We start from the raw sequence: 27,067 nt of genomic DNA, 5'->3' as shown, positions 1-27,067 counted from the left end.
GGGTTAATTGTTTAGGAATCAACGCTCGTGTGGGGGGGGGGGGGGGGGGGCTCCTTTCACACTGTTTGACAAATTGAACATTAGGAATTGCATATACAAAAGTTGTGAGATTTTATTTTGCTTTAATCCAATCTTTGATGTTGACAGACCCTGGCTAAAGGCGGAGTGACCTATCGGGACGAGCCTTGGCATAAGGAGTGTTTTGTGTGCACTGGTTGTAAGATGCAGCTCGCCGGACAGCACTTCACCTCCCGAGACGACAGCCCCTACTGCCTGGTGTGTTTTGGCAGTCTCTACGCCAAGAAGTGTGAAGTCTGCAGTAAACCCATCACAGGTCCGCACACTGTGTTAATAACTAGGCCTGTCACCATTATGAAATAGTTGTTGAAGATTCATTGTCATGTCAATAATTGCAATTAACGTTTTAATTGTAGTATTTGCTTTTTAACATTGTAACATAAATAACATTTCTCTGATGTCCAGCTATGAACAAAAATTGCACAGGGCAGAAATGACAAATAACTTAAATATGCAAATAAATAATGTACAATGGTCGGAACAGTTTTATACCTTCAAAGTTTTTCAAAAATAGCCGTGGCCGTGTGCTAATTGTGTTACCGTTGGATCAATGGAAATAAAATAGTATACTTTAAGTTCCTATTTATCTGTATCCCAATCAAGGGTTTAAAGAAGAAAAATACCATGACATATACAGTATATTTAGTTTAGGGCCCACTCGCAATATCCTCAATAATCCTCATGGCCCACCAAGTGGGCCCAGGCCCACAGGTTTGGAATCGCTGGGTATAAACGCTGTCTGTCTCTCTCTCTCTCGCTCCCTTGTGCCTCAGGCTTCGGAGGAGGGAAGTACATCTCATTCGAGGACCGCCAGTGGCACCAGCCCTGCTTCACCTGCTCCCAGTGTTCGGTGTCCCTGGTCGGAGCTGGCTTCTTCCCCGCCGACGGTGACAAAATCCTGTGCCGCGACTGCAACAGCAACAGCAACCTATAGAGCCGCTCTTCCCCCCTCCCTCCCCTTTTAACACGTTTACCTGCTCCTCAAACAGTGTATATGCAGAACCCCCAAACCATCACTGAGGCTCTTACAGTAAAAGGATCCCTGGCTAATAAGCCAAATAGGCCTTAATGCATTATAATTGCCCTCTATAACTAAAATGTCAAATTAAAAACACCTTAAATATTTGTGTTATTTTAGAAATAGTTCATCTTTTACTCAAGGGGGACAACGCCCGTCACAAGTTGATGATGTCATTTGTCCATGTGTGATCCAGCCATATTGAATGTTATTAGCATGTCCTAATAAAAAACTTAATACTTCCTATGGTTAATATAAAGATCAAAACAATATTTTTTGCATATTAGCATTATGCATTCCATATATTCCAAAGGGCTGGACCATAGACTGTAAAAAATGAATGGACAAAGCCACTCCCCTGCTTTCTACAGACCGAAAATTAAGCCGATTGTTCCAAGACTGAGGGTCCGCCATCTTTCAATATCGCGTCATATTGCGTCATATCCTGCAGAATGAGACCAGACCATTATTGGTTGGGTAGCTTGTCAATCAAGAGCGGGGGCGGGGAATGAATGCTATTAGTTGTGTAGCTTGTCAATCAAATGATCCCGCCCCTCCTAGAGAATAGCCTACTTTATCGTCAATTTTAAAATAAATAGGACCATAATTTAGCAAAACGCATATCCTGATGATTTAAAGGAGACTTTAAACTAGCGACTGGAAGCATATAGAATTTATGGCAATTCTTATTATGGTAAGAAAATCTGGTCTAAAGTTTGTCAAAAAACCCATTCACTTGGGTTAAAATAAATTCTTTCTGACACCGCAGGTCGGCGCAGGGTAAAACAGCGCCACTCTGGCCATTCATAAGCTTCCGTGTTGGCCTCATCGTAAATTTCCAAGCCTTGGCCCTTGGGCTGGACCACACATGGACAAATGACATCATCAACCTGCGACGGGTGTTGTCCCGCTTCAGTAAAAGCTGAACTATTTCTAAAAGAAATAAAATATTGAAGGTGTTCTAAAAAATATATATTTTAGTTATAGAGGGCAATTAGAATGTATTAAGGCATATTGGGCTTATTAGCCAGGGATCCTTTTAATACATGCTTCCCTTCAGATCAGTGGTTCTCAAACATTTGTTTTATTTCGAGGACCCACCGTAACTCTGAGAGTGTACAAATCTCTCAGAGTTACAGACCTGTAAATGTTCCATTTGGAACCCCCTTCGAGGAACCCTGAGCATCCCTGGGCCCCACTTTGAGAACCACTGCTTCAGATCATTCTTATACACACACACACACACACACACACACACCACACGCACACGCACACGCACACGCACACGCACACGCACACGCACACGCACACGCACACGCACACACACACACACACACACCACACACACACACACACACACACACACACACACACACACACACACACACACACACACACACACACACACACACGTAGCCATACACAGTGAAATCTGAAGCGCTAATTTAACTCACATTTAAAAGAACACTCTAGATGTTACTATTAGAGACTGCATCCCTCATGCTGATTTGGGTGTTTTTTATTTTGTATCGTCCGCATTTATGGCCACAGTTATTTTGCCAAATAAAAATAACTAAAAACAGATAATGATCATATGAAACTAAGTTTATGGAGTGCCTTAAGAATAAAGTCACATATTGTGTGCTATGTAATGCAAAAACCTAAGAAAACCGCTATGCAATCATTTAGCGCAGGGGTCTTCAACAGGGGGTCCCCGGACCCCTAGGGGGTCCTCAGAGTTACTGCAGGGGGGCCACCAAATCTTTGTGTGATATGTTTTTTTTTTTTTACATGAATCACTTGAACCCCAGCACCCGTATTCTGAGGAGAACTTCAGCCAAAAATAGCAGATCTACAAGCTCACAACGCCTCGCGCTGCGAAGTGTTGTGAGCTTGTAGATCGGCTATTTTTGGCAAAGAGGTTTGGTGTGGAGGGAAAATAGAGCAGACGAAGTAAAAAAAATAGTTTAATCTGAAACACAATTTTATACAATATAGAGGGGGTCCCTGCTTCATTTGTCTATCAGCTAGAGGTTCCTTGGCCTGAAATACAATGAAGACCCCTGATTTAGCAAATATTTGATATGAGTGAATGGTCACCTCAGATGGAGGTGGTGGGTGACACTCTGAAAAGCAGACCCGGGACACAACTACTAGTATGTAAAGCTGTAGAGTCTGCATATGTTCAGGTGTGGTTGAGTTGCTGTAATAATGCTGTTTTATTTGCATTTGTATGCATCGTTTTGAATGTCCTCAAGTGTCAGTTCTCCTTCTACACTGTCTTCATGTCCCTTCACCAGAGCAACCTAGAGCAGTGCTTCTCAACCTTAAATCCCAAGAGCGTTCGCGCCCCCCCCCCCCCCCCCCCCATCTGACCACATAACACGGCCGGTTAAGTGGTCAGATGGATGGGCCGCGTGCATTTCCAGAGCATGTTTATTTTAATGGTCAATCAATTGATTGTATTCCGGCTTGGATCAATTCACCATATTCACACGGCGGCCATTTTGCACTTAAGTCATACTTGGGCGCCCCCGGCGACATACCAAAGCCTATACCGCTTGTGCTATAACCACGCCCCGCTTCTGTGACGCACGCGGAACTGCCTCTCGCCTACAACAACTGTGGACAATTCTTTGGGCCGATAAACAATAGCTTTTGACCGCGACGGAGGCGTGCCGTCTCAAGCGAACTTGAGCCACGAACGTTGCGAAGTTCGCTTGAGCCGACTCGGCGCCGTTGGAGTTATGTACCGATAGGCACAGAGTCGTAAATCATGTTTTGGCGAGAGCGTTTGCCCCAACTGCCACTCAAAGTGGCTACTGGCCAATCACAGCGTGTCCTTGCACAAGTGGTAGAGGCTTTGGGATGACGCTGCACCCCAGCGGGGTGGCGTTTCTTCCCAACCCGCAAATATGACGTGAGAGCAAAAAAGGCGCTGTGTGAATATAGTCAATTGAACCAACATAGTATACTTTAAGGTATTATTTAACGGTATCACAATGAAAACTCACTTTTCAATGATTTAAAGTGTTTTTTAAATATATTTTATTAATGTTATATTACCATTCAAATCTTATTTTTTTGCCATCATTTGGGGGGCCCACTTGCAATAACCTCGCGGCCCACCAGTGGTACCCCGGCCCACAGGTTGAGAATCACTGACCTAGAGAGAACAGGATAGGTACTGTATGGACATTGCTGCAGAAAGTGAGATTCATAAGGTGTGTGTGTGTGTGTGTGTGTGTGTGTGTGTAACCACTTAGAGTTGAACCCTGGTCTTCTGTGCGGGAAACCAAACAGCTACCGCTCATCCAAAGTGGAAGCCCCCTTTAGAGAATGTGCAAAATGCAGGGTTCGATTTGTAAAAAATAAAATAAAATAAAAACATGAGGGACCCTATATACTTAAAATAGCAGATCTACAACAACACTTGTAGATCTGGTATATTTTTCAATAAAAATAAATAACATAATTTTGGTTAACATACTTTTTTTAATTTATTATTATTAAATAGTTTAATAGTGATATTAAACATAAGTATTAAATATATTAGACAAAATCTAATGTTTTTATTTAATTCAGTCTGACCAGAAGCAGGGATTAAATATATCCAAACCTGGGGATAAAAATTAAGAGTGGGGATATCAAAAGAAGAGGCATGGATTCCACCCCCACCCTCACCTCCTAACAAATCGAACCCTGGCAAAATGTGCAGTATAGCAAAATATACTGAGAAAGAGAGAGAGAAAGAGATTGGAGAGAGATTGACAGAGCCATTGTAAAGGTTTAGAAGGTAGTCCAAGTTACTCGCAATCAAGTCATTTGCACTATGGATAAGATATTCTCTTGCTACCATGTTACGTGCACATACAAACACGATTCAAAGAATTTATACATGGCACAAGCCACATAGACCATATTCACATGGTGACCATTTTGCTATTACAGTACGTCATACACAGGGTGTACGATGTAAAATCACCACCATGTGAATATGGTGAATAGACCACTCTTTATCCTGTATTGTCTTTTTGTTGACTTTTACATTTTGTATTCCTCATAAACACCTTGTCTGTCCCTGTCTTTTGTTTTGTTGTTATAAATGTTTCTATTACCATTGCTCAGAGCCACCATTTAAGAGAGAAACATGGGCTTGCCCAAAAGAAGCCGGAATGAATTATTTCTGTGTATTGCTACAGTTTCAGTATGCATGTCTTTGTACTTCATGGCTATTTGCCACAATAATTATTTTGTTGCTGTTAATGCTGTTATTTTGTTATCCTTGTTTGTCACATTTATATGAAAAGTTAAAAATGCCCATATTTCATTATTTGAGCTTTGATGCTGGCAAGTCAGAGTTGGCAAATGTGCTTTTTAAGATGGAAAAAATAGACCATCAATGTGAGAAGAATATAAACTTTAAACAGATGATAATTGATGTGACCAAATTTGACATTGATGTGATTTATTTGTGAAGTCTTATCAAATAAATGTACATTAAATGATACTTCATGTGTTGCTTCTGTTTTTTTTTACATGATATATCAATGCATCAACTGTACCTGTGTGTCTGTAGTTGGATAACAATTCAGTTTGAACCTGTTTGCATCCTGTACAGTAACTTTAGTTTTGGACCAAGGTTTTCTGTGGACTTCCAACATCCAGAGCTAATCCCAATGGTGTGCTAACCATCAAAAGTCTTTCTAGGAAAGCCCCCCTCCCTCGCCCTGTGTGCGTACGTGTGAGCGAGTGCATGCCTATGTGACAGACAGTGGGAGAGCGAGAAAGCATGTGCTTGCTTGTGTGTGTGTGTGTGTGTGTGTGTGTGTGTGTGTGTGTGTGTGTGTGTGTGTGTGTGTGTGTGTGTGTGTGTGTGTGTGTGTGTGTGTGTGTGTGTGTGTGTGTGTGTGTGTGTGTACGCATGAGCTGGTGTTTATGCTGACTAGACTGTTTCATGGCCTTGATGAAGCACACACACATACAGGCCAATAACAAACAGACCGCCAGATACGCTCTCCTGTCGGCATTGATGGTGAATGTGCGCCCCCCCCCCCCCCCCCCCCCCAACTCTGTTTCAGATTTTTTCACCAAAAAAGGAAATGGAAAACTCATAGCCACATGGGGGGAGGGGTGGAAGTGAGAGGGAGAGAGAGAGAGAGGGAGCGAGAGAGAGAGTGTGGGAGAGAGGAGGAGGGAGGATGTTCACATCTGGAGTTGCTCCATGGCACTTTCACTGGGGGGGGGGGGGGGGGGTCAGTTGCGCGCGCACACACACACACACACACGATTGGATTTATGGGAAGGGGTAGTTAGGCAAGGAGGTGATGGGTGACAGGAAAGGTCAACGATACCATCTCACAAAGAGCGATGTGGGCAGATCTCTACCCAGCTTCATATGAGAGAGCCGTCCATGCATCTTTTATACGAGTATTGTAGAGAATCCAGTCCCGGATAGCTCTTTCCCATGATGAATTCACTACGTTAACATACTAACTGACACCCTGCTAGTATTACTATCCGTCGCAGTGGGGTAGGCTTTGACTTTTTACAGGGGCCAGTTCCGAATTGCAGCCACCTGTAAGTGCTCTTTTAGAGCGGCTTTGAAGGAGAGTAAGGATTCACATGTTTTTATGACTGTTGGTAGGGCATTCCACATTTTTGTGGCATAGCAGTAGAATGATTTTAATCCCTTAGAGCCAAATCTGGGTTGAACGTGATTTGTGGAGTTCCCTCTGGTGTTGTGATTGTTGACATCATTGAAGTTTTTGAAGTAGTTTGACAGGTACATGGGTGTCAGTCTTTGTGGTGTAGTGTATCTTGTAGACCAGGCCCATTGCAAGTTGCTGTACTCTGTCCTCTACCCTGAGCCATCCCATCCTAGCAAAGTGAGCATGGGTTAAATGAGTTAAATGAGTACATGTAAGGTCATGCAGTAGCCTGACCAGTTTGTTTTTGGATGACCAGCATGCGTCTATCAAAATAGGCAACAGAAATTGATACGTCTAAGGAGTGCTAGGGTGGTGCTGTTAATAAGTCACTGACGTTTATTCATGTGCACGTGAAGTTTGCGGTTGTAGTAGCTAAATCGGGCATAAAATGTTTTTAAATTTCTATCGAATATCTTAAATACAATGAGATTGAGCTAACAGTTAAGTTTTGTTTCTCTGTGTCCAGTCTGAGAAAAGTTGTCTAGTAAAAAAAGACTGTCTGTCTCTGTCAGACGGACCCCATGTACAGTATTTCCAGGATAACAGAGATAACACTCGCAGAAAGGTTAATATTTTGAGAGAGAAATGTCCCGCAATATGAATACATTTTGATATGTTCTAATCTGCCTTTGCCTAGGGCCCATTCTGACATCAACACAGCCCTGGGGACGGCTCGTTGGATCCGGGCTGGTGACCCGCTTCCAACGGTGCCGGACTCGTAATTTGATATGTTGATATCAATTATGTCAGGATCTGTCTCCTTGTACCTTATTTTGTAGTATCGTTCCAATGTTTCCTGTTTTACTTAGTTACCTGTGTTGTCTCACCACCCTGTGATTTATCCACCTGTGTCCTGTTAGTCTCCTAGCCTATCCCTGTGTTGATTGTCAGTTGTGTTCACCTGTGTCTGGTTATCCCTGTGTCTATTTAACCCTCTCTGTGGTCAATATTGACTTGTTCGTTTACAATTGATGTCATGGTGTGTCCCTGTCCTTGTATATCCTGCTTTATTGCCAGCTTGTACAGTGGGTTTCTGTTAATAAACCATCATTGATCTGCCTGCCTGTGTGCATTTGGGTCCAACATACTTGACAAATGAATTCTTGTTGGTTAATAAACCCCTTGTATTCAACCTGCCCTGGCTCTGCTTCGTCCCCTGCCTCTGTCCTGCGCTTGGGTCCTACACCTCTTGAATCTGATCGTGACTCAGATGGGTTAAACTAGTGGTAGGATGATGAGGCCAAGTGTGGCTCATAAGCAACACTTTGTCATCACTAGATAGTTTGAATCGATTTTGTTCAAACGCTTAAGCACTTAAGCCCTGGAGTCCCCGTTTTGAGTGTGTCGTTACAGGTGAAAAGCTTCAAAAATTTAAAATAGAGCTTAAGTATTTAACTGACAGACATTTCACACAGAATCGGATTGCTGTTTATTGGGAAGAGATCATCCCCCTTAAAATAGTGTGCTTAAATTAAGCATTACTCACTTTAACTCTCATTGTGTTCCTCTTTCTCTGCTCTTCCTGCAAAAACGGGAAGAGAATGGCACAAAAAGGTTTTCTCCTCCTCCTTAAAATTGTCTCTTTTTTTTGTCTTTTCTTTTGTTTTTTTGTCTGTGTCAAGTAGAATCAAGCCTGCACAGCTGGAAAGGCCTGAGAAAGTGCATTATGACCCATTTAGCTTGTTATTGAAATGCCACGTTCACTTTAGCTCGTAAATGTTAATTCAATAAATAGCATCACAGCTTGATTCTCATACTCACTTAGGAGGGTGATTCACTGCAGACAAAACACATTAGCTTGATTATTTAAGTGGCCCTATAATGCAACGTATTGAATCAATGAAACGATCATATTTGGGTCGTGGGGACGAAAAGAATAACATGAGTTGACATACTCTATAGCTTCTTTCCATCAGCCGTCCTTAACTGTGGACATGTGAGTGTGGCCTTTAGGCTGTGTGCCAACGTTGTCATTTCCAAACTAAGCAAAGATGGGGAAAGAATAGAATAGAATTCACACACATGCACATTATGCACACACACACACACACACACACACACACACACACACACACACACACACACACACACACACACACACACACACACACACACACACACACACACACACACACACACACACACACACACACACACACACACACACATGCATGCGCGCACACACACATTCGCTGAGGCTCCTAATACATACTGTCTTTCAGATCAGTGGTTCTCAAACGTTTTAATTTCAAGGACCCCCATAACTCTGAGAGAGTGCAAATGGAACCGAATAGACCTTTGTTTGCACATTCTCAGAGTTATAGACCTGTAAGGGTCCATTTGGAACCCCCTCAAGGAACCCTGAGGGTCCCCATGCATGGGAACCACTGCTTCAGATCAGAACGCACGCGCGCACGCACACACACGCGCACACACACACACACACACACACACACACACACACACACACACCCACACACACACACACACACACACACACACACACACACACACACACACACACACACACAAAATAGACAAAATAGACAAATTGGATAAACTAGAGGTAGCATGATGAGCCGAAGTGTTGCTTATTGCCAACACTAGATACTTTGAATCAATTTTGATCAAACGTTTAACCACTTTAACCCTGGAGTCTGTATAATTATAGGTGGGAAAAAAATGAAAATAGAGCTTAAATGGCTAACTGATGACAGACATTGCACAAAGAATGGGATGGCTGTTTATTGGTGAGAGATCACCCCCCCCCCCTTAAAACTGATTTACACATGTATAATAAATCTAATAACATCAAATATAATGTCAGCATGCTCCTCTTCATTAAGCACTGAAGTTATTTTATACCTCCATGGGAAGATCACAGAAGCCGTCTTATCCCATTCAATCCGGGAACGCATCTGCGTCATTTTAGATTTCTTTGGCTATTCAAAAATGGCAGATCTACAAGCTCATAGCGCGGCACAAATGTGTGCAAATCTTTCAATATATGTCTTTTTTTAAAGCGAACATTTGTAAAAACATTTTTTCCAGGGACCCCCACATTTGAGTTAAAAATGTTCGCTTTAAAAAATATATATTCAAAGATTTGCACAAATTCTCACAATGTTTTCTAAAATAGCAGATCTACAAGCTCATAGCGCGGCACTCGGAGCTTGTATATCTGCTTTTTTTGAATAGCCAAAGAAATCTAAAATGACAGAGATGCGTTCCCGAATTGAATGGGTTAAGAAACAGTGAACAGTGTTTCACAGAAACGCCTCCGTCTGTCAGACTGCTGCTGAACACTCTAGATCAGGGTTTCAATTTTTTTCAGGCCAAGGACCCCGTAGCTGAGAGAGAGATGATGAAGCAAGGGACCCCCCCCCCCCCACTAAACACCAATACTAATGTAGCACTGGCCCTTTAAGGAAAGTGCATAAAGAGGGGTGGCCAGGTTTGTGGCCTCCTGTCTAGCCAGAAGCCTGGCTTGAGTGTTTGTGAGAGAGACCTGGAGGCATGAGGGGTACAGACTTATTCCCGGTATGACAATCTGAAACAAATGACAAGGTTTTTATAACTCATTGTAGCAATAGTATATATATAAGAGTTTAGATAGGCTGACAATATTAGGCGTGTTGTTAATTATACTAATATATATATCTGTATTTCCAGAAGCCTCCAGGTCCTTTGAGCAGCAGTACCCTGTGGCTGTGCAGGCCTATCAATGGGAGCCATGAACATATATTGACTCATTGGGTATGTTGTTTTGCTGTATTTTGTCATCTTGCTATAGGGGCCTAATGTCTGGGATGAATTGTTGGAGGGCTGGTCTAATGCTGGTCTAATGCTTTATTATTTGATTTGTTGTAGGAGCTAAACTAACCATCACTGTTTTTCCCACCGTGCCATATATACTATTTAGACTGGGTTTTTGCTATTGGACTGTGTACAATAGGGTTGACTGAGGACAGAGCTATACTGGGCCATTAAGTAGCATTGCATGTTTTGATTTGCTTATTTACTTTATTTGCTTTTGGTTTTGCATTATTTGGATTTGATTTGTCTAATTTCTGTATATTTAGTTTAGAGGCCCAAGTAGGCCTCTTGAGTTTAGTCCCTTTTGCAGGGTAACCGTCTTCCACGCCGACATCTCGCCACTCCGACTAGTGGCTTCCGCGTGCGGTTAGGGTTAGGGTGAGGGTTAGGTATAGGGTTCGTTAACGTCGGAAAGGCGACATGTCGGAAAGCCGCCATGTAACCCTTTTGCAGAACTCCCAGTAATACTAACCGTCTTTCTTCCTTTCTGTATTTTAACCTGACTATTTTTATACCAACTGTTTGAATAAACTTGACACATTTGATACATCAGCCTCTGGTTCTGTTCATTCTGAACCCGTACCTTTCTGGGGAACCTTATATATATATATATATATATATATATATATATATATATATATATATATATATATATATATATATATATATATATATATATATATATATATATATATATATATGGTTAATGTGTTTAAAGTATCCCTCACTCCTATATGTGTGGGTGGCGTAGTCATTGCTTTACATAGCCCTGCAACACTAATACTAAAATTGTGTTGCAGATGCATTTTCTTCATGGATAGCATCATAGATTTGTTTAACAGCACTATTGTCAGTGTTGTGTAAATTGTTTTTTTGTTTACGCATTATGTTTTCTATTAATATGTTGGATCCATGTTAATGTGTATTTTCAGACATTTAACATTGAACTACTTAATCCCTCAAAACTTGACCTCTGGCTAAATTGGCTATGTACTTCTACTACTGCTCTTTCTTTCTCTCTACACCAACACTCTAAGCTGAAAATAGCCGATCTACAACCCTTTTTTTTGTCTGAAATGTCTTTATTAGGAATAACCCCTTGAGGTGAACCATCTCCTTTTCAAGGGGGTCCGCAAATTACAAAATACACTTCAATACATCAAGACAAAATTGTACAATCTCATCATTTGTAGTTTTCAGGAAAGGGTAGAAGAATAGAGATAGAAAGAAGAGCAATGTAAACAAGGATAGGACATTGTCAAAAACAAATAAGTAGTGAAATTGGTAGAGGGGAATACGCACGAACGCACGCACAAAATATAAAGACACAAAAATAACTAAGTGTTTTTTTTAAAGATATTTTGGGGGGCTTTTTCTGCCTTTGAAAGTACCAGTGGAGATTGAAAGGAAACATGGAGAGAGAGAGAGAGAGACGGGGAGTGACACGCAGCAAAGGTTGTCGGGATTGGGATTCGAACTCGCAATACGCTGCCAGGCTTTAGAGCCTGTATGTGTTATGCGCCTGGACAGCTAGGCCTAAGATTACACACGCTTTGCATAGCAGGTGACAGACTGTCACAAGGTAGTTAGCTAGTTAGTACGGTAAACATGATGAAGGCTAAGCTGTAATCAGTTTATTCTTTCTATTTATCTAGAAATACATTTCATAATTTGGTTCCACGGAAAGCTTGTTTGTCTTGTTACATTATGTGCTATTAAATTACCTGTTGATAAATCTCATTTGCCCGCTACACAGAAAGGCATTTGTTTCATCCAGGAAGAAACGCATGGATTTCAGGAGGCCACATAACACACAATGCGTACATGAAGGCCAAAAAGGAGCAGTGTTTCCCTGTTTGTTTGGGCTTTTTGTTTTTAAGCAATATTTCCCATGCGTGTGGTCCTAATTGAATGAAATACTAAGCAATGGCATTATGAGGCAAGGCACCCAACGTTGTTAGTACCATTAGGCTACTACACCTTGGCGTCCACAGCAAAAAAACACTAACGTCAAGTAAAGAAATAATTGGGGCGCCAGTGGCTCAGGAGGTCCTTTGTGTTACTGTCAAAGTGTCCTTGAGCAAGACAGAGAACCCCTAACTGCTCCCGATGAGCGGGTTTGTGCCTTGCTTGGTTTCTACCGCCATCGGTGAGTGAACATGTGTGAGAAATGGTGAATGTAATGCACATTTTAAGTGCCTTTTTGGATAAAGGAACTATATAAAATGCACCATTTACCAATTGCAGAAACTTGATCAAGTCAGAAACAGGTGGGTTTGGTCTCTCTCATCAACCCCAGGCCATGCAACGTTGACTACAGTGGATGTTGTCTAGACAGGCAGACTGATGGATTACTCAGACTTAGGCCGTTACTGTTCACATCCATTGCCAACTGTTAAGCAAGACATTGTGATGTGAACGTTGCAAAACAGTTTTATATATCAAGCCAAGGGGTTATACTAAAAGGATATCTGATCTGACACATTTGTGTGAGGGGCAGGTGAAGGGTGTCCCTTGCAAAGACCTGCACGGACAACTGGCATTGCTCATAGACATGTGAATAGCGTGGACTCATACAAGTACTGTGCGGTCTTGACTTTACTTTATTTACGACTTGAACCCAGCATCCATATTCTGGCGGGAACATTAGCCAAAAATAGCCCACAACAAGATCACAATGTGTCGCAATCACACAAACACAAGGTAAAAGCCATGATAGTAGATTTCCTCAAAATATGTACAGCATGTTGCTGCAAAGAAGCTACACATTCCAAAATGTGGATGCTTTAGTTTACACACATCATCAACCTGGCATCACAAAATATCTATAAAACCATCACATTTTCAAGGTAGACACCCAAAATTTGGGTCAACAATTCTGACAAAATGTTACTTTCACAATCTCCCCATTTGTTCCTGAGTTATGGTGTTAAATAATGGCCAAAAAAGAGTTTTGCACAACATAAAAAAATAAACAAATAAAACCAACACAGGGATCATAAAACATCAGGGATAAAATAAAGTTGACTAGAAATAATGCATCGCACTTGTAAGGTATGGTTGTGCCGGAAGCATAGAAAATATGAAATGACATGAGTGAAATGATAAATAATTCATGAACGCTTTCCTATAAAATAAGCTTTTAAGATATCAATAGTGTTCCACAGTTTCTTCACCTAGTGGAGAACTGTCCACGCCAGCCCCCTTCTGGTCCTCGGGTCCTCCTTTTGTCAAAGTTATGTTATCATTGTATTTTACAGCACTGATTGATGTGAAAGCCAAGAACACCCTTTTGGAAAATATGGATTTATGAACAAACGCCAGTGACTTATTAACAGCACCACCCTAGCACTCCTTAGACGTATCAGCTTTTGCCTATTTTGATAGACGCAAATTATACTAATTGGTTGGTTACTTGTTCACACATTATTATGGTATTTAGATGGGCTTATACTGTTTGCGTGTCCACAAATGCTAAGTGTTATTTAGATGATGAAAGTTGTTTGGACAGATGCTAGGTTTGATGTAGGCCTTCCTGGTATCCTAGTGAGGCACCCTGTTTGACCATTTACCCTCAGTTGTTGACTAGGGTCCATGTCATTTACTTTGTAAGTTGCTGTGAATGTACAGTATTATTATGTTTAGTCAACAATGACTTAGTTATTCAGCTCATTTTACTGACTCTGGAGAAAATGTCAACAAAATGTGAAATCTATAAATAAAGCCATTAACTCTAAAGATTGTCTATGTTTGTGTATGATATGGCATGTATTGATGTTGGTATGATGCTTTAAAGATGGTCCAAGACAAATGTCTCTACAAAGACAAATAAAACCAACCTAACCTAAGATCATTTGAAAATAATCATATACAATTAGCGTGTTGTCAAATGGATACTGTATATTGTTCCACTGTGATGCAACAAGGCATGTGAAGGGCTGAGTAAGCACTTATGAAATTATGTTGATTCACTGAAGATGACTCCAGGAACCTCAGGACTCACTTCTGGAACTGTGTCCAAATGGCAATGATAAATCAAGAGCTTGGTAGTCCTCCTAACTCCCTGAAATTAGGGGTCCAGTGGTAACACTGTCTACCAAAGTCTCACATAACCCCTTGTTGTCTCTCATGGAGCACAAGTCAACCCACAAAGAGTCAGAGTAACTGGAAATCTTTTTTTGAAGCAAGCTAAACAGTACAATTACAAAATATGGATAGACAATGTATCATGAAAGACATGAAAGAAAAGAAAAGGAAGAAAGCCATAGGCTTTCTTTGAGTGGCTCTTTTAACAAGATACATCTGAGTCAGTGATGTAATTATTACAGTTTCAGTATAAATACTAAAAGTAAAAACAAAAGCAAACTTAAAAAGGTACAGAACAAGAAAATAAAAACTATATGAGTGTGTAAGCCAGTGATGAGCAGTGCCAGTGATACTGAGTTATAGGGGCTGAGAGACCGGAAACAAACTATGTTTCCTCCTACAGCGAACACAGTCAGAATGTCAGGAGTCAAATGTATAACAGTGGGTGATGGAACAGACTTTTTTTTTCTTTGTATCCATGGCACGTTGCAGATGGATGTGTGCATGGATACTTATTTGAGACTTATTTGATAACTGCCATACTGTAGATTATGCAACTGAATAAGATGTGATTTTCAAAGATTCTTTATTGTCCTCGGTCCTCATGTGAATGCAGTTGCATAATCTACAGTATGGCAGTTATCAAATAAGTCTGTCTCCTGCACACACCCCACACCACCCGACTATGCTGGAGCTCATTCTCAAATAACATAGATCACCAATGAAATATTTTTCAATTTAAATCAATCCGATGCTACTTGCTATGATGTATGCAATGAATGTATTATATAAATATTTGCATCGGCTTAAAAAGATGGTAAAGTATTTCACACACAAATCGTGTCTGGATACTTGTTTACTCTTCACTACAGCTATGATGACTAAGCAAAAGACATTAAACAGTGTTAGAATCAGCAGTAAATATTTTTCTCTGTCAGCAAAGGAAAGATTATATGCTTCTCTCCCACATTTAGGCATTCAGAGAGAGAGTGCATACAGGGTTTTATTTTTAATGTATGACAAATTTGACCTTTTCTGTGTTTTCCAGAGTGAGACGTGGCAATAGACAGACACCACCATTACGTTTAGGGAGTGAGAGGGAGTATTGTAAAAATCCAGGGTTTGGTTTAGCTTAGGTGTCCATTTGACAAAGTACAATCATCCACCACACTCATGTCTGTACACAGTAAAATCCTCAGTGACCAATTTGACCAACCTCAGCAGACACAGTCAAACCCTAAAGTGTGAGAGGTTGTGTTGTGCTCTCGCTGGCAAAACAAAAGAACAATATATAACATTCAGTAATTACCAACCCATCTTTAAGTTGCCCTCATCTGGCAAAGATATGGGATCATTATTCAATTTTAAGGATACCGCTGTTGTTGTTTTCACATTAAGTTTAGCCATAATCCATGATTGTCAAAGCATTTTGATGCATTGTTGTCTGTCTGTTTGTTGTGTTGAAGGTTTAATGGACCGCAATGGAAACGAGCCTGTGGCATTTTTGTGTCTCATCCATTTGGCGTTAAGCCGTTATACTGCTGTAACTTAAATAATTACAATAAAATATTAAATAAAAAAATGAAAAATAAAAAAACACCATACATTCTAACGGGTAAAAGGACAATAACATTTTACCTGGACCTAGCTTTCCTATTTTTTCTAACATGATCATCTCTAAGCAAAATCTAATCAACTGCTTAAGTTAACAGTGCCTGCCAACTGACTCTATTGTATGTACTGTAGGCTACTACTTAGTCTGCAATGTGTTCTGGCAAGGCAAACCAAACACCAAAACAATCACTAAATCACCCAAAATATAGTCTTTTCCAATCTGACATGTTCATTCTGCCACACTACCGATCTGTAAATAAAATAAAATGAAACAGGGGGGTAGTAGCAGATTTCCATTTTTCCATCAGCAATTTTTTCTATCTTTTTTTATTTTTCTCCCAATTTAGTCACCCCCTATGTGTATATAGTCGCTGTCCCTGACAACCCCTACTGGAGGACGTACCACATGTCTCAGATGTCTGTCGTGTACGCACTGACCTACAAGTGGGCGTGCCTTCAGATCAGGAAGCAGGCCGCGCTTTACCCAATCAAATGTAGTGGGCGGGATTTACTGTCTGTGCTCTGCTTCCCACTAAAAACAAAACCGAAACTCATTTAACAATAGCGTCCTCGGAGCAGACAACCACGGAAAGATATTCACATTTTAACTTGCTCTTTCATCATAGAAACAAGTGGGCTTATAACCAAAACGATCCATGTTCTCTGGGAGAAGTGGTGTTAGTGTTCCGTGTAGAAATATTGTTAGTGGGAATGAAAACATAGTCGCACCACCGGAAGTGAAAGGCTGAAGGCAGACCAAAACCCCGGTTTCCTTGCGCACGGGTCCACCATATACCCTCTCCCCAAGTGAGACGCTTGGGGAGAGGGCGCTGTTTTTCCTTTTCATTTGGCGATGGGTTCCCAGATTGCCTCTGATAGACATGGATCACCTTCTTTTCACCAAAAGTTTCACCAGGAGGTTGTAATGCATGCTGTGGAACATGCTATCCCTCCCAATTCTGTAACAACCCTTTAAATACTACAGTGCTATCCTTTACACATTTAGTGCAACTCATTGCACTAGATGCAATGAGTTCAACTCAGTTAGGAAAAGTTTGAAATTGATTTCTATGAAAATGAGCATCATTATCCTGCACACAGCAATGAGTGGCAGGAATGGTGAGCAGTGTTGGGAAAGTTACTTTTTTTTTCTATCACCTTCTTTTCACCAAAAGTTTCACCAGGAGGGTGTAATGCATGCTGAGGAACATGCTGTTCCTCCCAATTCAGGGGCTCCGACCAACCTGTAGGAGTTCTAGTGCAGCGACAGAGAACACCCTCCCCTGGCGGCTTCCCTCATCCCAAACATGAACACGACCAATTGTGTTCACGGGAGCGCCCAGCCAAGCTGGAGGCACGATGGAGTACTCCAGCCCTAGTCTGCACGGTGGTGGGCATATCATTTATCCCTGTGCCACCAAGACACTAGACTACCAATGCGATGCAACCCTTTTGCATGTGCCATTGGCCACTTCAGAAAGTTGTACCGCCCCTCTTTGTTTAACTCTGAACTCTCCTAGTCATCACTAAAGCTTCCGGGATGAGACTGATGTTGAAACTGAACCTTCAAGTCAGCCTTTTGGTTTCGGAAACCAACCGACTATCGCCTGACAACGATTTAAGAATTGTTACATTTTTGACGTGTACGGCCAGATTGTTTCAGTTTTTTTTTTTTTTTTTTTTTTATATATAATTTTTATCCCACGATTTTGTAACCCACATTTTTTCACCCAGTGCCAATTGCCTATGTAATCCTGGGCACTACCTACCCTCTGCCAGCCTAGGGAGAGCCCAAGCTCTGAAGCTCATGCCTCCTTCAATGCATGAGGAGCAAGCAGGCCGCTTCTTATCACCCGACAGGGGGGAGTTTCCCTGGTTGGACATAGCGCGTGGAAGGAACACGTTATTCCAACCAGTTCCCTTCTCCTCCATCAGGCGCCCCGGCTGACCAGGGGGAGGATAGATAGATAGATAGATAGATATTTTATTTCTGTGTCCTGCACACAAAGTGCCCAACCCTCATGGGTTTATAAGACACCATTTTACATTTATAACATGTTTTACAATGTATTCACGTAGTACATTCAATTACATCTCAGAATTATACCTCAGAATTATACAGACTGTTCTGTCTTCTCTCCCAAGCTTGGCAAATAAAGTCTGCAACAACAAAAGCTCCTTTAACAAAACAGATCTCAATTTTTTCATAATCATCTAACTCAAGGAAATTTCCACAAATAGAAGACATCTTACTAACAAATACCTCTCTTATATCATCATACTTTGAGCAATAAAACAAAAAGTGTACCTCATTTTCAATTTCCCCAAGTTCACAAAACAGACAAGGGAGGCAGTATAGTGACCAGGATTACTACATGTTTTTGTGAGGGTATTAACTACCCTAGGAGACACGGGGAGAACATGCAAACTCCACACAGAGTAGGCCCTTTCACCAACCCCACCTAGGGTATGGGCGCAGATTGTTTCAGTTTAAACTCAGATAAAGTTTGTTCGATGATATCGATGGGTCTCGAGCAGGTTTTGAGTCGAGATTGTATTTTGTGAGAGTTTACCTGGATGCTAACCTTGATTCACCAAAGCCTGCTCAATCATGATTGGTCAATACTACTTGAACTACAAACAGAATACAAACGGAAACAAGAACACTTGGGCCACCAAATGTATTCTACCCCTTGCCTACAGAGCATTGGTGTGCAGCTTAGCCTGGTCATAGTATGGCCAGCCAACATTTTAGACAAAAAGCCTGAGTGATCATCTGCTGAGCGCAGAAGTACCTACAGTAAGTGATGCGGATGAACTAGTGTGTATAGAGAGAAGGCGCCACTGTATATCTGTGTCCCAAGCTGACACTCTCAGGGCCGATGCTTGTTTGGGAGGTTTGGAGCCTGCGTCTGTGGCTTGGCTCAAATCCTCGTCCTCTCCGTTCACTCGCGTCTGAGGTCAAGGAGTTGTGCTTCCTTGCGGGCTGTTGTAGCCGGAGTGGGAAGCTCCCATACCGTCTGGTAATGAGCCCTCTCAGCAGGAAAACAGGGCCTTGCTTTTCCAGAGGTTAGAATGAGATGCCTCCGCAGCTCTGATCACACCCCCAGTCAAATCCCTTTGTGTCTGGGAATGACTGATGACAACTACAACCACACTGATCCGGCACGCTCCGGGCAGCGGCTCAGTCATTGTGTGTTGTTCAGAAAGGATGGAAGGGTACTCATGATACCAGCAGACTGCATCGCTCTGATAACATATCATGCATGATACATTCTAAGGATGGAGGAATCGTCTTTCGACACTGTATAGTTTACATAGTGTTGTTCATTATACTGTAACCAAACCCTATATACTGTAGTTTCTTGTATGTCAAATAGCAAAAATAGTCAATGTACAAGCTAACAACTAGTAACGTTGAGTTCACGCGAACTCCTATTTTTGCAGAATGTTCACATTTCATGCCTTTCAGTTATGATAAGTTATATTTGCACCATTTTGTGTGTGTGTGTGTGTGTGTGTGTGTGTCTGTGTCTGTGTGTGTGTCTGCGTGCGTGCGTGCGTGCGTGCGTGCGTGCGTGCGTGCGTCTGGAACTAAATAACTCAAGAATTGTCATAGATCTTGGTGGGAATGATCAGCAGGCTGCCCAGAAGAGATCCTTAACTTTGGGGTTTGAAAGTTGTCACAAGTCCAAGTCAAGGACAAAGTAAATAATAGATGGGCAGATTTTTATGAAACTTGATAGGAATGGTGAGCAATGTTGGGAAAGCTAGATTCTTTTTTAGTATTTATTACTTTTAAAAAGTAATGTTATGTTACAAAAACACTTTCTGTGCCAAAATACTTTGGAGTAAATTTTGCTTTACTTCACAATACACCCTCAGATGAAGTACAAAGGGATTATGCATGATATAAAATGAGAGAGGGTAGTCAATACCAAAAGAGAAATTAAACGTTCCATGACCCACGTGAAACAGTGGCCTAACTATACTGTATGTAATCGAGAAGAATAGTAAAATTCCTTTATTGGTATTAAAATGCTATTTTAGCAGCTTAAATTTCAATCTCATGATGAAACAAACAACTCAGAAGCTGTAGCACCCTCTATTGGCCTTTTGAACAATCTGATAGAATTCTAATAGTGATAACCTAGCCTACATTTACATGTAATTATTATAACCAATTTGTTCAAGTATTGTTAAGAGTCTAACTTTCACTATAACCTTGCTTTCCACTGTAGTCTGATATTGCTATCATTATTAGTAATGATAGTGGGGCGGCAGTGGCTCAGGGGTAGAGTGGCTAACTAAACCTTTTTTTTTTTTAATTAAGAGGGGGTGCGCTGATTGCCAAGTGAAGGTGTGTACCACATAGGCTCTGATGCCTGGATTATTGCTGCATGTCTATAAATACATGCAGAGAAAGCCCCCCAAAAAATATCTCCAAAAAAAAAAGAAGTGTCCAACATGCACTCTGAGGAATGCTGGGAATTCCGTCTCTGTCCATTGTCACACCCTGCCTCTGCCCATAATGTTTATGTGTTAAGCAGCAAGACACCAAACGTGTTTGTTAACTTCTGTACATGTAATACTCTCGAAAATCCAATTCTAACTAAATTAAATTTGGTCACTATTTACAGCAAAAATGTTTTACAGACTCTTGGGAAACCACCTCAATTTGTACCACTATGTGACACAAATGAATGGCTGGTAGAAAGAATGCTTTTGATGTTTTACAGTGAGTGAGTGAATTATTTTGCTCAGCACCAGCCACATGTACTATTTGCCGGCGCCCTCAAATTGTCATGCACCATAAACAGCTGATCAACAGGCTCACAAAGCATCACGCTCTGTGTGAGCATACATCAAAATATCAGGCTATATGTGTGGGTGGGTGGGGTTTAAAGCAGGTAATCACTTAACCACTTAAACCCTATACGTTGTTGACCCCTTCTTTGTTCCATCTACACCAAATCACTCCTAGGGTTCAGGTGTTTAAGAATTCAGGAATTTCACATGCACGCACGCACGCACGCACGCACGCACGCACGCACGCACGCACCCACGCACGCACTCACGCACACACACACACACACACCACCTAACAGCTTCATTTTCATAGAGTTACACACTGCGTATATGCCTGGAATGCCTCCTTAATTTAATTGTGGTCTTCTACTGTTGACCACTGAGCCGTTCAAGTGGAACATTTGTTTGCAGATTAGATGTTTTGAATAACCAAATTATCAGGTATAGAATTTATATGATTTTCTAAAATTGAAAATACCAAGACAAGGTTGGGAATGAAGTCTATTTTGGCTCCCAAGCTGCTTCCAAACTGGCAGCACACTTCAAAAGAAATTTAAAAAAGAAAATTGGCTTGCTGAATCCAAACAAGTTCTCTGAGAACAACATATTTTACGGTTCCTTTCTCATTCAAACCTGAAAGAGCTTGAAGTTCTACACTGTAAAATGTAATTTTACAGTGCTCACCCCTTAGTAGTTTATGTTAATGAATACATGTCTTAAAAATATATAAGAAAAACACAGTGAGCCTACATAAAATGCAAAATGACTGTGCTTGATCAACACAATTGCATAATATCATTCTTCATCATTGGTACAATGGCCAACACAAGACAAGGCTCAAACACACACGCAGTCCCTAGAGGGGCTGCCCTTACACCCAACTGGAACTTTTGGAAAGGCCATGGGGTCACCAAAATAAGTACTAGGGCCAAAGATGGTTAATTTATGAAGATACACCATCCCAATTGGAGCCACTAGAGGCGACATGGTACTCAAATCCTACAAATGGTCTCCTAAGTGGGCGCCAGTGTCTGATGGCAAATCTCGTGAACGTCCTATGTTTACTGGTGCTAGATCCTGCGAGAGTGTGTTGCTGGGACAGAGAAAGTTTGATAATAAAGCACATTTTCTCCTGATTTGTCTCTCTGAAAAAAAAAAAAAAATTTGGGAATATTGGCAATATTTAGTTCAGTGACCATAGGGCTAAAGAATGGTTTCACGAATGTGTTCACGTTCACTCTTCCATTGGAATGAATGAACCTGCTTCCGGTCTCCTAAAAAGGCGTCCGTCTACTTCATGCAGATACGGGAAGTAAACCGGAGATGGAGAGTCTTGCTATTTTTGTCTTGGCTAGGGCTAAGCAAGCCTCATGGCAATCTGCCCCTTAGCTTTTGAGATAGCTTATTTTGAAACAAAGTGTTGGACAGATGGACAGACCTGAGCCATCCTAAACCTTGAGGCGTTGCAGAGTTTTAGCTGGGTTAAGAATAAGGAACTACACAGTTGTTGTGATGCACCTGTGTAGCACCTTCAATTGATTAGCCTATAATGGAAGATATGTGTCATGCTACTTTTACATGCCATATGTGCAGCCTATAATGGAGCACGGTGTACTGATGCCACCTCTGATGTGTCCTATGCCCGCCCGTGCACTGGAATTGAGGCACAGATTAAAGGAAAACACGTTTGCTTTTCCATAAGTCAAGATTTCTTGCGTTTAATCATCTAGTAATTATTTGATCATTGCATAATACAGACAGTAGAGGCCAGTACAGTACATTTAAAACAATACTTCCAGCTATAGCTCCTTTGTCCCTCCATATCAGAAATCATTCATCATGTCAAAATGTGTAATTTGTCATCTGATCTGTATGTTTGTCAAATGCTGCCTGCAGTCCCAGCAGTGAAGGGAAGCCCAATCAAACATCCTGCCCTCCATATCTCCTGCCTTTGGGTTACTCCCTGGTAGGACTGATTGATTGATTGAATACTTTATTAACAGTTTGCAAATATTACAGTGGTATGACAATGGTGCTAAAACTAAGGATAACACAAAAAGCCCTAAGGGGCTTGTTTCCATTGTGGTCCTGTGTATTCAGTTCATCGAGACATTTCTGTTATTAAGCTTGGACTTTATTAGGACCAGTTACAAATTGCAGACAGGTGCCCTTTTATGGTGGACATGGATTGCAAATCCCTGAACATTTGCAGCAACAAAAAAAAGATTTTGGAGAAAAGGGTTCTCCATGGCAACATAACAAAGAAAGAAACCTGTTAAAACCCTTTGGCATTATTTTGCTTTGGTAAACTTATTTTGGGTGAGACCTGTGATTAAATTTGATTTTTGTTCTTCAACTTCACTCATATTCCTTCTTTGTCAAATGTTTCACCTTGTCTTCTGATTTAAGGCATACTTGGCACTTTTTTCCCATACAAGCAGAAGTTGCCATAGAACAGATGGTCCTCTTAACCTTCTGTCTGCGATCAGACATCTGCACTCACAAGTTCATAGAGGACAACAGAGCCTACAAGGTCTGCTGCTCCTACAGGGAAACAACTTCAGACTGCTTGTTATTTTAGTATCCATTCTGTCAGTCTGACATTTTTGGAGCGGGTTATTGAAAATGTTATTTTCTTAGTTTCATGGTACACTGGGATAGTAATCAAATATAAATCAGAGCACCATTTAAATTTCAGTAAGTTGAAAGAATGTTAATGTGTTGATTGAATATACACAGGACCACAATGGAAACAAGCCCTCTGGGCTTTTTGTGTTATCCTTTTAGCACCATTGTATAATCGTACCACTGTACTATTTGCAAACTGTTAATAAAGAATTCAATCAATCAATCAATCAATCAATATACATCTTTCATGTGGAAATAATTATGAAAACATACGTGACTGCAAACACATGCATGAGTATCTACCAGATTTTAGTCATGGTGTTATTTTTTATGCTATGTTGATGAATTGAATATAGGACCTCAATGGAAACAATCCACTGGACTCCTCAGAGATACAGGGGGGCCGCCAAATCTTTGTGTGATAAGGACGTTTTACTTTTACATTAACCACTTGAACCCTCACATCCCTAATCTGGGGGGAGGGGGGAACATTAGCCGAAAATAGCAGATCTACAAGCTCACAAGTGACGCTCACTGAGCCAAAGGTCAAGTTTACAAAGTAGTGAGGGTTGTGGTTAAATGTTAAAAACACACATTTAACATGAAGCCAATATGTAGTGAGCGATCCCTGCTTCATCTCTCTGGGTTAGGGTTAGGGGTCAGGGGTCATTGGCCTGACAAACGCTGAAGACCCCTGGTTTAGTACGTTATTAGGATGGAAACCATTTGACATGTTCGTAGCATCCTCTAGTGGTCAATATTTACATTACACCACATTTTCTAGCTTTTGCTGAGCCAGCATGTAGCTTTATACTTCTTATGAACATGTTGGTCACAAAAAAAAGAGAGAAAGAAAATAAATCATGAGTAGCCTAGTAATTGGCTGCATTGGTTCCACCTGTTCATTCGGAACTGGGAAAATCTGCTTTCTGCTTTGATGCTCCTATTTCATGGAACGTAGGCTCTACAACTCCTGTCCTATGGACAATTTAATCACCTGCTCTTAAATCTCCCTACCTCGCCCCTCACCATGTCATTGTTTTTAACTGACAAATGTTCTGCTATGGGTTTATTTTCTGTTGTTTCTGTGTTTTATATCTGTATGTGCCTTAATTGTTGATTTGAAATTGTTTGTGTATGTTATCTCGACAGCATTGCAAATGAGGGTAAACCTCAATGCTCTTTTCGAGAATGAATAAAGGTTTCAATCAAACTTAGCATTTAGTGTGTTATTGTTCATTATCTGTACATCTTCACATTTGTAGTCAGTTTGTATTTACACAGATATATTCATATAATAAATGTAGGCTTATATAGATGTAGTTGGCAGAGGTTCAGTATGGGTTAATCATGCTGAAAACCCCAGAAACAGAGACACGGTGCTCTCTCTCAATTTTAATGTTCTGTTCTGTTCTGTTCTGTTCAAGTAGTACACAGTCCTTCCAACAGAGGGCAGCATATATCAAGTAATGTTATTGCCTTTTTTTTGTTCCATGCCCTTTTCTCCATCTAAGTTTTTTTCTGATTTCTTTTCAACCTCCTATTTTTTTGGGTGCATCAGTTTGGCCCTGGCCCAACTATTAGCCGAAAATAGCCCATCTACAAGCTCACAACGCCTCGCAGCACGAGGCGTTGTAGATCGGCTTTTTCTGGCTACTGTTCCACCCAGAAGATTTGGAGGACCCCTTGTAGTATCTCTGAGGACCCCTAGGGGTTCCAGACCCCCTGTTGAAGACCCCTACTCTTATGGGTTGTGGCCCATAGGGGTTCTCAAAACGTTTACTTTTAAGGAACCTCATAATTCAGAGAATGTAAAAATGGAATTTGTACACTATCCAGTGTCTAGTTGGAACTATATCAAAGAGTCCTGAGGGTCCCTGGGCCCCACTTTGAGAACCACTGGTAGAGTTTATAGGCCTATTATTGTTTACAACTATCACTGTGTGTGTGTGTGTGTGTGTGTGTGTGTGTGTGTGTGTGTGTGTGTGTGTGTGTGTGTGTGTGTGTGTGTGTGTGTGTGTGTGTGTGTGTGTGTGTGTGTGTGTGTGTGTGTGTGTGTGCGTGCGCCTTGCCATAGACAAACATCATAAATCTAACATGTCAGTCCATTCTTTTGACACATACTGTATCTCCTCTGTTGCTCTTTAAATAGATTTCCAGTTTATATACAGTTTCTGAGAGAGAGAGAGAGAGAGAGAGAGAGAGAGAGAGAGAGAGAGAGAGAGAGAGAGAGAGAGAGAGAGAGAGAGAGAGAGAGAGAGAGAGAGAGAGAGAGAGAGAGAGAGAGAGAGAGAGAGAGAGAGAGAGAGAGAGAGAGAGAGAGAGAGAGAGAGAGAGAGAGAGAGCATGGGCCTCCATAGACATGGAAAGTATCATGGATCAGTGGTGTCACTTGAGGGGTCCTCCAGGGTTCATAAAGTGCTAGAAGACACTACTGTATGCTGTGTTTGGTGTCTTTGTTAAGACAACTGTCGTAGGGCAGGTTCTCAACCTGTGAGTCCGGACCCCCAGGGGGTTCCCCACATGATTTGTTTTTTTTTTATGGGGGGGGGGGGGGGGGGGGTTTGTCCCCAGATGACAGTGGAGTGACAATTTAAAGACAATTGAAGGAGAGAGAGAAAAGAAAGCTATTACTGTGTCTAAAGTAATCAACAGACTATAGTATAAGAACTGGTCAAATGGCCAAATTGTCAAATAATAAAAGAAAGAGAAAATGACGTTGTGAGCTTGTAGATCAGCTCACAATATTCATCTGTGGAACTGAGTCAAACTAAATGTGACTCCTCAGCTCCAACAATTCCAAGTGCTTTTCAGGGTGGGGGGTCCCCAGTTCAAATATATGATTATCTTGGGGGGTCGCGGGGGTCGCGGCCTGTAAAGGTTGAGAACCACTGTCATAGGGGATGTGCTGTAACAGTGTCAAACCTCATGGTGAATGCCTGGTACTGTAGGTGTGGAACGATGACCCTGAGACTACAGTGAACTCATGTGCCCTTTGTGACCGTACAACAGAGCCAGGGCTCTGACGGGATCACACCCTGGCATCTGCCTGAAAAAGACAATTTCAGCAATTTCCCTCAGAAGGAAAATAACCGTTTCTATCTATCTATCTATCTAGAAAAAATAGATCTACTGTAAATCCCGGGCAATCTGAAAGGGATTTGATGGACCTGCGGGGCCCTTTTGAGTGAAACTCTGTGGACAGAACAGGTACACAGGGGCAGGGTAAGGTACAGTACGCACAGGCAGACACGGACATGACTGAGTGTTTCACTCCCAAGGACCGTGCGGGTCCTAAAAGCAAAGT

At 41.4% G+C, this 27,067-nt stretch overlaps 1 protein-coding gene across 1 annotated transcript in view; it reads left to right on the top strand.

The window, feature by feature from the left end:
- The window catches only part of fhl3a (four and a half LIM domains 3a), a 57,733-nt gene extending 52,127 nt beyond the window's left edge, over nucleotides 1-5,606 (top strand). The window contains exons 5-6 of the mRNA XM_084053589.1: nucleotides 148-334; nucleotides 852-5,606. Of these exons, the coding sequence (XP_083909715.1) occupies nucleotides 148-334; nucleotides 852-1,012 (348 nt within the window). The 3' untranslated portion in view covers nucleotides 1,013-5,606. The remainder of the gene's footprint in view (nucleotides 1-147; nucleotides 335-851) is intronic.
- Nucleotides 5,607-27,067: the final 21,461 nt, after the last annotated feature.

Source organism: Gymnoscopelus microlampas, assembly GCF_963454915.1.
Source record: "Gymnoscopelus microlampas genome assembly, chromosome: 3".
In the NCBI taxonomy this organism is placed as follows: domain Eukaryota; kingdom Metazoa; phylum Chordata; class Actinopteri; order Myctophiformes; family Myctophidae; genus Gymnoscopelus; species Gymnoscopelus microlampas.
This window is presented reverse-complemented; position numbering and strand designations above follow the sequence as displayed.